The sequence below is a fragment of the Bos grunniens genome, chromosome 19 (assembly GCF_055505025.1).
Source record: "Bos grunniens cultivar Pamir isolate PY7600 chromosome 19, Bosgru_T2T1.0, whole genome shotgun sequence".
Lineage (NCBI taxonomy): Eukaryota > Metazoa > Chordata > Mammalia > Artiodactyla > Bovidae > Bos > Bos grunniens.
The window spans coordinates 37,206,819-37,221,342 of NC_141183.1; the positions used below are offsets into that span (position 1 = coordinate 37,206,819).

Consider the following 14,524-nt stretch of genomic DNA (forward strand, 5'->3'; position numbering starts at 1 on the left):
TCCACAGGGTCACGAAAGAGTCGAACATGACTTAGCAACTAAACAGTAACAACAACAGTATATTCATAATCATGATTTCCACAGTCCACTTTTTATCCTTTTTAAAATTTTTTTATTTTTTAAGATAAACTTTATTTTTTAGAACAGTTTTTGATTTATAAAAAAATTGAAAATACTAGAGTTCCCATATCCTTCACTCCCAGTTTCCCTTGTTAACATCTTAATATTAGTATGGTACATTTGTCACAGTTAATAAATCTATATTGATTATTTTTAACTAAAGTCCTTTTCTTTGTATTCAGATTTCATTAGTTTTTACCCAAGTCCTTTTTTCTGTTTCAAAATCACATCCAGGATACCATATTACATTCAGTCATGACTCTTAGTTTTTTCTTGACTGTGATAGTGTCTTAGATTTGTTTCTAATAACCTTTCTGTCATTTAAAAAAGTCATCTTTAAAAGTTTCTTTTTTTGATATGTGTCGCTTGGAATTGTGAGGTCATCTTTGCATTAATAAAAGACTCAATCTGTATTAAATTCTTTGTTGCTTTTCTCCTTTTTTTCCCCTGGTGATTTTTATCAGCAGACCTCTATAAACATCCCAAATTAGCCTTGACTGAAGATATTTTAAGCTCACATGTCTTTTCCTAACAGGACTTAGTTCAAAATAAAATAAATGATGAAATGACTTTGCAAGCACTGGGAAACAAAGTATGTCACTCTTTTTTGAGAGATATCAGTTGTTTTTTTTAATCTTCACTCACATTTCTGCATAGATAATATTTTCCCTATCTCAAGCATTTTAGGAAGCCTGGGTTGGTTTAAATTCAGTGAATAAGATTAATTTTCATTTTCACTAGAAGGGAAAAAGTGAACTTTTTGAGTCGGTCTTTGTTTCCGTATAAATATACGTGTGTGTATAAAGTGAAAATTAAATTTCTTACCAATTTATTAGTTTATGGATGTTTGCTTTTAATCTGTGTTTTTGAGAATGAAGAATGGTAAACACCATGGCTTTAGGGGTTATTCTTTGAGTTTGTTTCATTTAGATGTCAAAAGTAAAATGATAAATATTCTGTTTAAAAATTTAGGTTGAAGCCCTTTTATAGAAACATAATTTTCTAATATTTTAGGAAATAAATGCTCTATTTTTATGTTATAAAATTAGTCCTTTCTGTATTTGTAAGAGGTTATGATTTTTTAAATTTCATAACCAGAATTACAAAAATTAAAGTATTTATTATATGCGTTTTTATATATATATTTTCATCTCAGTTACTCAGCTAGTTAAAAAGTCACATTTGTGGTTGCTCTCACTTTCTGAGATGACCACATTTTGTCTGTGGAATGTATAATCTATTTAAATAAACCTGCTTTTACTTTCCAAAATAAACAAACAAAAAATTCAAGTTTGTCATAGTGAATCCATTTTCCTACTTACTCCTGAATTCTAAATGAAATACTTGATAAAGCTGTGTTTATGACTTGACATTCAAAGTAATGCAGCATGTAAGAGTAAGACAGAGTTCAGTTTTGTGAGTGCTCATACAGTGTCTGCTAGACCTATTATTTCTTAGAAAAGTGATAAATTGGTAAATTGTGACATTTAATTCTCTTCAACAGGCCCAAGAGGATGCTGAAAAACTTCGGTCTGTTGTGATGCCTATGGAGAAGGAAATTGCAGCTTTGAAAGATAAACTGACAGAGGCTGAAGACAAGATTAAAGAGCTGGAGGCCTCAAAGGTTGTGAAAAGTTGTAATCCATTTGCTTGGAACCAAAGTTCTACCCTTATGCTTTGAGCAAAATTAGAATACCGAGGGAGTAAAAACTGTAATTTAGACTATGCACTGTCAGAATTTTGCTTTCTTTAAAATTCAAGAAAATGCTTGGAGATGATTTTGCCTTTATGGATATTTAAAATAATGATAATAGTGTTGCTTGTGCTGCTTCATTATGTAGTCAGTGTTTATCTTCCTATCAAAATGAGTATCATTCGCTTTGAAGGAAAATAAGTTGTTCAAAGGTGACTTTGTTTCCTGACATCAGCCCCAGAATCAGTCTTTTAGAAATTATGTAGCTGTAGTGCAGCTGGATTTGTTGGCTATAAAGACCAAATAGAAAAAAAATAAGATTTGTTGATATGCAGATCCAAATCTCTGTCCACAGGTTATTAATTATTTACAATAAAATGTAGTGAAGGTAAAATGTCTGAAAATGAAAAAAATTAACTCATGGGAGAAGGAATTGTCAAACATTTTAATAATTAATTTAAAAAGTAGGAAAGAAAAAATTTAGAGGTAGTAATCAAAAGCACTATATAGGAGTATAGAAAAAAATGTAGGAGTGTAGAAATGGGTGTATTTCAGTATCAGTAATTCTAGTAAATGTAAGCTGATAATTACCTACTAAAAGAGACTGGATTTTAAATTTATAATGTAATATAAATTTATATTGTTTGTAAGAGACATACCTAAAATAAAACTACAAGGTAGTATTGAAAAAAAGAGATATTTAAAGCTATGCCTCGTGAATTCTAATCAAAAGAAAGTTGATACAGTATTTATGAAGCAGGATGAAAGGAAAAAATAATTAATAGAGATAAAGAGGGACCCTTTCTAATTTATAATCCATCAATAAGATATAACAATCATACACTTGAATGCATTTACATAGCTTTGAAATATGTGACTAAAAAGTGACAATTAAAAGAATTATTCACAATCATAGTAAACGATTTAAATTGTCCTTAAGCAAATGATAGTGTAAGCAGAAAAAAATAGTAGGGATATAGGAGTTTTAAGCAGCTTGGTTAGTAATTTAGATGTGAGAGACACAGAATCCTGTCCTTAGAGAGACTATTTCATACAGTAGTAGAGCATAGTAGTTTAAGAAGATAGTGCATGGAATAAAGTATTGTTATTTTTAGGTACATTATATTTTTCATTGTCACAAAGAAAGAGTCATTTTATTTTGAAGATGTGTTATGCAAATCCAAATCTCTGACCATGGGTTATTAATTATTTACAATAAAATATAGTTAAGGTAAAATGTCTGGAAATGAAAATAACTCATATGGGAAAAGGAATTGTAAAATATTTAGAGTGATTTGATTTTTTACTTAAGAATCTTAAAAAAAAGAACAATAGTACAAACAGTATGAATGGAAGGAAGTAATGCAGATAAGAGCAGAAACTAGTGAAATAGAAAAGCAAAGGGAAAATTGAGAATGTAAATATAATGGAAAGAAAATGGAAAAACAAATAGGAAAATGGAAAAACTTGTCAACCTGATAAGACTAATCAGGAAAAAAAGACAAAAAGACTTAAACCATTAGAAATGAAGCAGGGAAATAACTACAAATCAGTCAAGACTTAAAAAAAATAAATACTATGAGCAATGTCACAGCAATAAATTTGAAATGAAATAAGATTGATAAAAATTTTCTTATAAGAATTAGCCAGTATTGTCTCAAGGTGTAATAGAGTGGAAAAGGTCAGTTTTCATTCCAATCCCAAAGAAAGGCAATGCCAAAGAGTGCTCAAACTACCGCACAATTGCACTCATCCCACATGCTAGCAAAGTAATGCTCAAAATTCTCCAAACCAGGCTTTAGCAATATGTAAACCATGAACTTCCAGATGTTCAAGCTGGTTTTAGAAAAGGCAGAGGAACCAGAGATCAAATTGCCAACATCCGCTGGATCATCGAGAAAGCAAGAGAGTTCCAGAAAAACATCTATTTCTGCTTTATTGACTATGCCAAAGCCTTTGACTTTGTGGATCACAATAAACTGTGGAAAATTCTGAAAGAGATGGGAATACCAGACCATCTGACCTGCCTCTTGAGAACCTATATACAGGTCAGGAAGCAACAGTTAGAACTGGACATGGAACAACAGACTGGTTCCAAATAGGAATAGGAGTACGTCAAGGCTGTATATTGTCACCCTGCTTATTTAACTTCTATGCAGAGTACATCATGAGAAACGCTGGGCTGGAAGAAACACAAGCTGGAATCAAGATTGCCGGGAGAAATATCAATAACCTCAGATATGCAGATGACACCACCCTTATGGCAGAAAGTGAAGAGGAACTAAAGAGCCTCTTGATGAAATTGAAAGTGGAGAGTGAAAAAGTTGGCTTAAAGCTCAACATTCAGAAAACGAAGATCATGGCATCTGGTCTCATCACTTCATGGCAAATAGATGGGGAAACAGTGGAAACAGTGTCAGACTGTATTTTTTTGGGTTCCAAAATCACTGCCGATGGTGACTGCAGCCATGAAATTAAAAGACGCTTACTCCTTGGAAGGAAAGTTATGACCAACCTAGATAGCATATTCAAAAGCAGAGACATTACTTTGCCAACAAAGGTCCGTCTAGTCAAGGCTATGGTTTTTCCTGTGGTCATGTATGGATGTGAGAGTTGGACTGTGAAGAAAGCTGAGCGCCGAACTGTGGTGTTGGAGAAGACTCTTGAGAGTCACTTGGACTGCAAGGAGATCCAACCAGTCCATTCTGAAGGAGATCAGTCCTGGGTGTTCTTTGGAAGGACTGATGCTAAAGCTGAAAGTCCAGTACTTTGGCCACCTCATGCGAAGAGTTGACTCATTGGAAAAGACTCTGATGCTGGGAGAGATTGGGGGCAGGAGGAGAAGGGGACGACAGAGGATGCGATGGCTGGATGGCATCACTGACTCGATGGACGTGAGTCTCAGTGAACTCCGGGAGTTGGTGATGGACAGGGAGGCCTGGCGTGCTGCGATTCATGGGGTCGCAAAGAGTCAGACACGACTGAGCGACTGAACTGAACTGAGCTGATGTAGTTAATACCTATTAAAGAAAGTGAATTTATAGTTGGAATCTCCTTTTCTCCTGTTTCCTTTCCTCCAAAAGACATAAGACTCAATTAGTTTTGCAGACCAGTTTTTTCAAACCTCTCAGAAAAAGAATCCTTATATTTTACCAACTGTGTTAGAGAATAGAAAAAGAGGGAAAGCTCTCAATTCATTTTATGAGATTTATATAACTTTATTGTAAACAAACTCACTAAAAAGTATTAACAAAAAGTTGTAGATCTATCTCATTTAAGAATACAGAAGCAAAATTTCAGCAGAATAACTAAAAAAAAAAAAGCAAAAAGGACATCATGATCAAAAAGGGATTGTCCTGGGGCTTCCCTGGTAGTCTGGTGGATAAAATTGTGTTCCTGATGCTGGGGACACAGGTTTGATCCCTAGTCAGGGAACTAAGATTCCACATGCCACCTGGTGCAGTGTGTGGCCAGAAAAAAAAGCAGGGGAGATCTTTCCAGTAATTTAGGATGATATATCACCAGAAATCTATTATTTTTGTGTACCACATAAAGAGATGATAGGAGAAATGTAATATATTCATCTTAGATTGAGAAAGGCATTTGATAAATTTAAACACCCTGTAACAATAAATATAAAGGGCTGTTTATCAAACCTTCAGCAAACCTCAAACATCATGGTGAATGTTTAGCAACCTTACTGTTAATGACAGGAGCAATATGAGGAAACTCGTGCTCAGTGATTTTGTTCAGACTGCTTATGTGGTCCTAGATGATACAGGAAGACACGGTAAAGAAATGAAGCATAGCAAGTGGAAAGAAAGCGGTGAAACTGATTTTTTTTAAATGGGAAAGCAGTAACATATTGGACATACTGCATTTCCTTTACCCTCAACTGAATTACCACCTCTCCAGGTGATAGGCAAAGTACCTGATGACAGATCAGCCCTTTGTCATGCGTGGTTAGTGCGTTTCTGATTGGCTGACAGCCTTCAGCAAAGCGTCAGATGGCAGCTTAAATAATCATTTAGTCCGTGAAGTGAAGATTACTGAAAACAGATCAGCCAGCTATTTCAAGTTGGAGAAATGGGAAAATAAAAGGCATAAGTATGACCTTGAAAGTGAAATGAGACATAACCATTTGAAAAAGGTAAAAGTTACATAGCCAAAATTTATGATGGACAATTTGTAAGGAAGGGAAGAGCAAGTGATTCTTATCTGGGGCAAGATTACAATTTATTTTGGTTATTGATATTGTTTAAGATATTAGGCTATATTGTTAATACTTGAATATTATAGTTAATTATTTAATAGAAATAAGACACTTAAAAAAAGATGTGATTTTTAAAAGTACTCTGCACTTGCCTTCAAATGTCTGTTTATTATGGTATGAGTTTATTTTCCATCATGACTTCCCCTTTTTTCTTTTCATGAATTTATGCCTATGAAAATGTCTCCTTTTTGTAAATTTAAGGCATCTAGAATTACCTCGCCAGAAATTAAAGAAAAGCAAATTTACAAGAGTATGACACCATTTTTATATTTAGGAAATATACTGATTAAAAACAACAAAAGTAAAAAATAAAACCACAGTAACCTGGGTTCATTGAGTGTGTGATAAAATGAGCACATGTGTGTACTGGTCAGGAAGCAGAGATTGGAACCACCTTTTTAAAAGCTAGGTACAAAGATGTTATGTGTAATCTCAATTGCATATTGACTTTGGTGATGATTATGGATAATGCCTACTATTAATTGTTGTCAATTATGTTATTTTCCTGGGCTTCCCTGGTAGCTCAGTTGGTGAAGAATACTCCTGCAATGCAGGAGACCCTGGTTCAACTCCTGGGTCAGGAAGATCTGCTGGAGAAAGGATAGGCTACCCACTCCAATATTCTTGGGCTTCCCTGGTGGCTCAACTGGTAAAGAATCCTCCTGCAATGTGGGACACCTGGGTTCGATCCCTGGGTTGGGAAGATCCCCTGGAGAAGGGAACAGCTACCTACTCCAGTGTTCTGGCCTGGAGAACTCCATGGACTGTATAGTCCATGGGGTCGCAAACAGTCAGACACGACTGAGCTGGGAAAATATTATTTTCGTAGTTTTCTATAGTAAGTATGTGTTTGTTTTGTAAACTTGGTGGTAAATTTAAATATATGTAAATATAAATGTAATTTTCTTTTAAGACACCTCCAGAACATTATGCTTAAGGTAGAAACTGTTGGAAGTTTTAGTTTAATAGAATTGCATCTTTTTCAGGTGAAAGAGCTGAATCATTATCTGGAAGCTGAGAAATCTTGTAGGACTGATCTAGAGATGTACGTAGCTGTTTTGAATACTCAGAAATCCGTTTTACAGGAAGATGCTGAGAAACTTCGGAAAGAATTGCATGAAGGTAAATATATATATATACACTTTATATATTTTTAATCTCAGTCTCTAAGAGAACTGTGTAAGTAAAATTGGTATTGATTTATAACAATAACAAATTCCAAAATGCCAGTCCAACATGTTAGTGATTCAGTTTAAGCTTTACAGTTGGTTTGAAAAGGTATTTGGATTTTTGGTGGCTTCTTGTTTCTTCAGGACCCCAGTAAGAACTCACAGGTCATAAGCTCTGGGCAGACAGCGAATAGGAAATTTCTGCTTAAACTGCTTTGCCCCAGACCTATTTTGATGGAGACGAATTAGCAAAAGTGAAAATGGGACAGAGAGGGCAGGTGGTATATTCTGGTGTTCTTAACTAACACCCCTGTTTATAAGAGATAATTTTTATTTTGCTAACCTAGTAGCAGAGTGATGCAGAAATTGACTCTTTTTTCAGGATAGGAGAAATAGGCTTATCCTTTCCCATTAAAATATACATTTGTCTTTAATTCTTCTAATGAATCTTATATACCTGAGATTCTTAAACTTTTTGTGTTACAGACTCCTTTGGCAGTCTTGTGAAGCCCTCTCAGAATAATGTTTTTAATACATAAAATATATAGAATTATAAAAGAAATTAATTATATTTTAAAACAGGAAAATATAAATAACTGCAAACTTATGGTATAGTAATAAATGTACTGTTTTATCAGTACATTAAATAACAAGGTCAGTACCAGGTCCAATAACTACTGTAACTTTGAAGTGTGATGAGCACAAATAATGAGATATCTGCAACAACTGTACTAAGATACAGAAGTATCTATGACTTTTGTTGGTGACCAATTCATGGGTATTATTACACTTACTGTGGTTTGTTGCCTGTATTTTATAATTGAAGGAAATGCTAAATTTCAGTTAGAGGTTAGTGAAAATAAAAATCTAAATTTTTATCTAAATGTAAATGGAGTTCTTAAAATCTTATACTTGTTGCATCTTATACTAGTAACATGTTTTAATGTGAAAATTTAGGACTGTGGTCATGGAAAATACAATTCTTTCATAAAAAATTCATGGAAATTGGGTTTTTTATCGCAAAATAGTGGGGATACTGAAATTGTATAAACTTACAGAATTATTTTATAAAATGTTATTAAATTAATCTAAAATTTGAGTCTTTGGCTTTCAGAAAATGCTTTTCAAAAGTGCTGCTGCTGTCAAAAAGACACTCAAACTCTGAAAGAGTGTCCAAAAGAAATAGGAATTTCTGTTTAACCTATATGTCCCAACCCCTTCCAGCAATAGTGCAAGACTACCAAACCTTCCTAATATGCCTGGGAAAGTGTCTGAGAAGTTTCACTAAAAGGAGTAAAGGGATAGAGTGATTTCTACTGAAACAGCCATACCAAAAAACAGTATTTACATTAAAAGAAGATAGGTAAAAATTAAGCAGCAATTTTGTGTCTTCTCTATCTGGCTTTTCTGAAGGGTTGTAAATTTTACCTTCTAGAGAGTTAAGTTTTACAGCAGTGTAAAGGGTAAGATAGAGAGGTCCAGACAAGTGGCAGCAAGAGTAATGGAGGGACCCCTGTTGTTGTCTGTGTCCTAAATCCAAGGCAGAAGGCAGAAGATGTCTGTCATATTGAACAGGAGGTAGCCTTATTATAGGCCTCTGTCACAGTTGAATGTTACAGTTGAATGTGAGGAGAAGTCAGAAGCATGAGTGGTCTTTCAGGTTTCTGGCTTGGATGACTGGGTGGATAGGCTGATAGGCGATACCGTCTACTCCTTTTTCTGAAGGTGGCTGAGCTGATGAATGTTGATAACAGAAGCATTTACAAAGATTCTTTGACTCAGCCTTAGAGGTCAAACTAAATGGGCTCAAGAAGGATTCCTGGATAACAAGTTTATTCAGAATGTATTAGGAGTGGTGACTGTGCATTTGGCTGTAAGAGCAATATTTCCCAAAATGTATTTCCTAGAACATTTGTTATGTGAGTGGCATTGTGGAAAGGACTTTTTGGTAAAATAAATTTGGGAGGTATTGTATTATGTATCACCTTATAAGGGAACATAGATATACTTAAGACCTTGAGTTCAAAGTCCTGCAATAAAGAAATTTTCATTAAAAAAAAAAAGTTTTTAACCCAAAGTTTCTGAAACTTACTGAGCACAGAAATCTTTTTTCACATGTTCCTCTTCCTAGGAACACACTCTGAGAGACTCTACTTAGAGGAGTGGTGTGGGGACAGCTGCCTTGATTTATGGCAGTTTGCTCTGGGTTCTTGTCAAGAGACAGAATCCCAGGCTGGAAGACATTTGGCCAGACCTGGCTTGGTTAGGCCTATGTTAAAGAAATTGCCTACCATTGAAATTCAGTGTTTTTAATTGGGGGATTCCTAAACAGTTTGCCATCTCTTGGAGCAAGAGCGACAACAACACAACCAGTTGAAACACACATGGCAGAAGGCCAATGACCAGTTCCTGGAGTCTCAACGTTTGCTGATGAGGGACATGCAGCGAATGGAAATTGTGCTAACTTCTGAACAGCTCCGACAAGTTGAAGAACTGAAGAAGAAAGATCAGGTGAATAGTGGTTTTGTAGGACTTGTTTGCTTTGTCAATAAACCAGCCCACCCCAACATGTGATCGTATATTACTTTATGTATATTACATATTGACTTAAGCCTGAAACAATGTTGATGTATTCCATTTCAGAAAACATTATATCTGTATTTGAGAGATTTTGTTTTTCAGCTTTAGAAATGGCCTCGTCTGGGTGGATGGGAAGGAATGATTTAGAAATGACCCTCTTCAGTCTGCACGTGCAGTAGTGCATATTTCTAAGAAAATCTTTCTCTACAGTTCTGTCTGCTTCTCAGACAGAAAGTCTGAGAAGTTTAAATCCTCAAGTTGAGGATTTAGGTTCTAAAGTACAGATCTAATTGTGTTAATCCAGGCCATGTCCTCCACTCCAGTACTCTTGCCTGGAAAATCCCATGGACAGAGGCGCCTGGTAGGCTACAGTCCATGGGGTCGCTGAGGGTCGGACACGACTGAGCGACTTCACTTTCACTTTTCACTTTCATGCATTGGAGAAGGAAATGGCAACCCCCTTCAGTGTTCTTGCCTGGGGAATCCCAGGGACAGGGGAGCCTGATGGGCTGCCGTCTGTGGGGTCGCACAGAGTTGAACACAACTGACGCGACTTAGCAGCAGCAGCAGGCCATGTCTTTCATGACATTGCTCTAAAAGTCTTATTAGAAGGTAATGGGTGAGGATGGAGAGGCTGAGTGGTGTGAAAAGACAGGTGTCTAGAGTTCTACATACCCAGCATCCTGTTTCCTCATCTTAAAAAATTATTTAAATTACATGAGTAATACATAAATACATTCTCATGTTAAAATACTTTGTTTTAAATACAAAGTGAAAAAATGAAGTGATAATATTAAACTCTCCCTTGATATCTCACACACCTCCCTTCCCAGAAATAGCCACTTTTTAAATCAGGAATAATCCATTTGGAAGGTAGTATTCAAGACCATTTCTTTGTGTTTATAAGTATATGTTTAGGTTTGTTTGTGTTTTCCCTGTACAGCAAGAATCATGGTATAAGTATTTATTCTGTAGCTTATTTTTATCGTGTCATCTTGGATATATTTTTCAGAGGTCTGTCTTATTCTTGTTAACTGGTAGCATGGATGTACTGTAATTGATTTAATCCTTCTCTTTGTAGTGGGCATCTAGATGGTTTCTTTCTTTTGGTCATTTCAAATAGTTTACAGCTTATATACTATGTTGTATATATATTGTGTATACAAATGCTTCCTTAGGATAGCTTCCTTAGGAAAATACTTTCTTAGGATAGCTATTTAGGAGTTTTCTAGGTATTGTAACAAATATTTTAAGTTACCTTGTATAGTTTAGGTTAGATTTTGTTTTTAAGAAGTTTCTTTTTAAATTTCTTTCCTATCTCTTGTCTGACTCATTCACCTTGTATGTAGACACAGTCAACTTGAGGATTTAGATTCTAAAGTACAGATCTAATCATGCTCTTTCTGCTTCCCTTTAGAACAGTCTAAACTCCAGAACTGGTTGGTCATTTAAGGCCTGTGTGCCAGCATTGTGCCAAGGCTTTATATGTAAACTTTTATCTCATGTGGTTTTCAAAACAGATACACACAAGAAAACTTTCCACATGAGACAGGGACTAATGGCATATCTGAGGGTTGACGAGTCTCTGGTTCTAGAGTCTAAGCACATAATCATCATCCCTTTCTCCATATACCTTGCTACTCATATGCCTGCTCTTCCATGCCTCTGCCTCTTTTATGTACTTTTTTCCCTGGAACCCTTGCTTGTCTCAAAATTGGCAGATTTATCTTAGCAATTCTTCAAGATCCAGCTGAAGTGTTACTCTCTTTGGGCCCCCTTTCTGGCTGCCTTAGATGAAATCTTTATTTTGTTTTTCTGTAGAACCTTGTACATACTTGAATAGTAGTCTAATTGTGTGTTTGTCCCTCACCACTGGAGTGTTTGGGTGGGGGGCACTGAGGGTATTTTTCATCTTTGTTTAGTGAACTATTGTTACCAACTTTAATAATTCGTTTGTATTTCATATTAATTTGTACATGTTCCAAATGGATGTGTAATGCCAAAGCTTTTTCCTGTTTGGTTCCATAATAACCTGAGGGAACATTCTGTGTTAATTTTCTATCTTGGATCACTTGAAGAAGAGGAGGTGATTTGCTTTCTTTTGTTTGGCTTTTCACATAGTGTACTTCTGTATTTGTTTTGAGTGGTTAAAGAACCATTCAGTATACATTACCTGAGTAATATATATTTTTTCTTTCTAACTTTCAGGAGGAAGATGAACAGCAAAGACTTAGTAAGAGAAAAGATCACAAAAAAACAGATGTTGAGGAGGAAGTAAAAATACCAGTAGTGTGTGCTTTAACTCATGAAGAATCTTCAGCTCAGTTATCAAATGAGGAGGTACAGTGACCCTATAATTAAAATCATTATATACACAGTATTTCCATTTTGAGCTTCTCATACATCAGTCAGTTACATTGTTCATTTGGGAAGTGCGTACACTACTAGGTGAAAATGAGATAAAATGACTTTTATATTCAATTGTTTTTATAGTATTGTGTGTGTGTGTGTGTTAGTATTATAGGTAGTTCTGTTTGAAATGTGCAGGTTCTCTCATGGTCTGTGAAACAGATGTTCTTTTTTCTAGTGGTTCCAAAATTAAAATACTAGGAGAAAAATTAAATAATACCTGCAAAATCTTTTCTGATATGAATAAATATTTTTGATACTTTGAGCTTTTGTTTAAAGGAAAAGAAATTATCTAAAGTATTGAAACACTTAATTCTTTGTGGCATGTATTTGAGTGTTAACAAGTATTAGGTATTAAGCCCTGAGAACAGTGGCTGGGTTTGGAAGACTGTCATGGGTAGGGTAGGACATTTCCAGTGTTGGGAATGGGTCCAGTAGAGAGACCTGGAGGTGGAAAGTGTAAGGCAGTGTTCCTATGGCCTCATCGCCTCTACCCACATGTGGCAAGTGCCTGCTCATTACATTTCCTGTTTTTAGCCTGTCCCACTCCATTGTACCCTCAGTATTACTATCAGATTGATTTTGCTTAAGTGCAGCTATAGTCAGGCTACTCCTCTACTCAGAACCACCACTCAGTCACATTACTTACACAAGTAAGTACAAGGTCCTTACTCAGGTAGTCAAGACTCTTCATAATATGCACTCTGTTTTAACCGCATTGGTTATCTTGTGCTGTACTCTCCACCTTACATGTTGGTTCCTTCACCTGGAATGTGTACCTCCCTCTGCCTTTCTGAGTTCGGGAATCCTATTCATCCTTCAGGACTCCAGCTAAATACCTCCTTTTTTTTTTTTTTAATACCTCCTTTCGGGAAAGGAAATGCTTCTGTTAATTGACTTTAGGGTAAAAAACTAAGGTCCCCAGCTTGTCATATAAGAGCCTTACTTACCATGCTCTCCGCTTCATCACAGCAGACCTTTCTGCTCGCTGTCCATGCTCATGTGCATTGTCTGTACTGTCTAGAGTTTCATACTCATTCCCCCACCTCCTTTCCCTGCCTGGTGAACCAGTTTCAGTTAAATGGGATACGGATCTTGTCTCACTTTCAAAGGTATCATGTTTGTGTTTAGTTTGCAGATTTATGCTGAACCATGTATAGTCTACTTCCTGGTGGCTTGTATTTCCATGTTTATGGATTATTTGACATTGAAAAAATGCTTTAAAAAAATCCTGGTGAACACTGTAAAGTATGATGTAATTGTTTTTGTACATTCTCTGTGTTGGCTCATACACTGGGAACCTTGGCCTGATTTTGCTTTGCGCTTTTTTAAATAGTTAGACTTCCAAGAGAATGTCTCAGTTTTTGGGTGCTGCCAAATATTATGTGGTTTCTGCATCATGCAGTCCTGTGTCCAGGAATGTTTGGGAAAGTTTCATACTTTTAAAAAATATTTTAGCAGGAAAACAGGAAAGGGAAATTTGTTTTGATTTACAGTGAGTGAAGCACTTAAAATTTTTTAATTCCGTCTTAACAGATTTATACTAAATGTTGTTTATAACATTATTTTCTGACACTGAAATCTCTTATAGACTTTCAGATCTTATGTTTTGCAGTTTGAATGTTGAATGTATACTTGTTTTGTATTGAGAGTCAGTGACGGTTTACCTTAGCCTGTTGATTTAAAGTTGACTGCTCTGGAGACTTAATTAGATAATAATGTATTGCTAAAGACACTTAGAATGCTTAGGACCCATATCTTCTTTGATCTAATGCTTAGAATGTGCTTTTATCACTACAAAAGTAATATATATTCATTATGGACAATTTGGAAAGTAGAGAAAGTCACACCAAATAAAAATAACTGATAATTCTACTACTCAGAGATACCACTGCTAACATTTTGGTATGTACCTCTCCTTTCTCTCTTTTTCCATTTCCAAAGGTAACATATATGTGTTTCTATTTGTCCTTTTTAAACATAATAGAGATTATAACTACATAATGTTTTACCTACATTTCCCTCTTAAATCTATTTATAAAGGTTTTGGTACATCAGTAAATGTTCTCCTTGAAAATGTTATTTAATTACTAACAGTATTTCAGCATGTAAGTATACTGTAATTCCTTAATCTCCTACAGATTGGTTTGTGCCCAGGTTTTAATTTATAAAGGTAACTGAGTGACGACATAGAGAGATAAATGCCACTGAACAAAAATTTTAACCTTACAGCTGCCTAGACATGAGCGTCATGGCACACCATGCAGAGCCACATGGTGG

The 14,524-nt window shown here is 35.4% G+C and overlaps 1 protein-coding gene across 10 annotated transcripts in view; it reads left to right on the plus strand.

Moving 5' to 3' along the window:
- RABEP1 (rabaptin, RAB GTPase binding effector protein 1) overlaps positions 1 to 14,524 on the plus strand; it is a 99,501-nt gene that overhangs the window by 52,655 nt on the left and 32,322 nt on the right. For all 10 annotated transcript variants that reach the window (XM_086359482.1, XM_086359487.1, XM_086359484.1 and 7 more), the window contains 4 exons: positions 1,625 to 1,744; positions 7,073 to 7,208; positions 9,588 to 9,766; positions 12,044 to 12,175. In XM_086359482.1, coding sequence (XP_086215608.1) covers positions 1,625 to 1,744; positions 7,073 to 7,208; positions 9,588 to 9,766; positions 12,044 to 12,175 — 567 coding nt within the window. The remainder of the gene's footprint in view (positions 1 to 1,624; positions 1,745 to 7,072; positions 7,209 to 9,587; positions 9,767 to 12,043; positions 12,176 to 14,524) is intronic.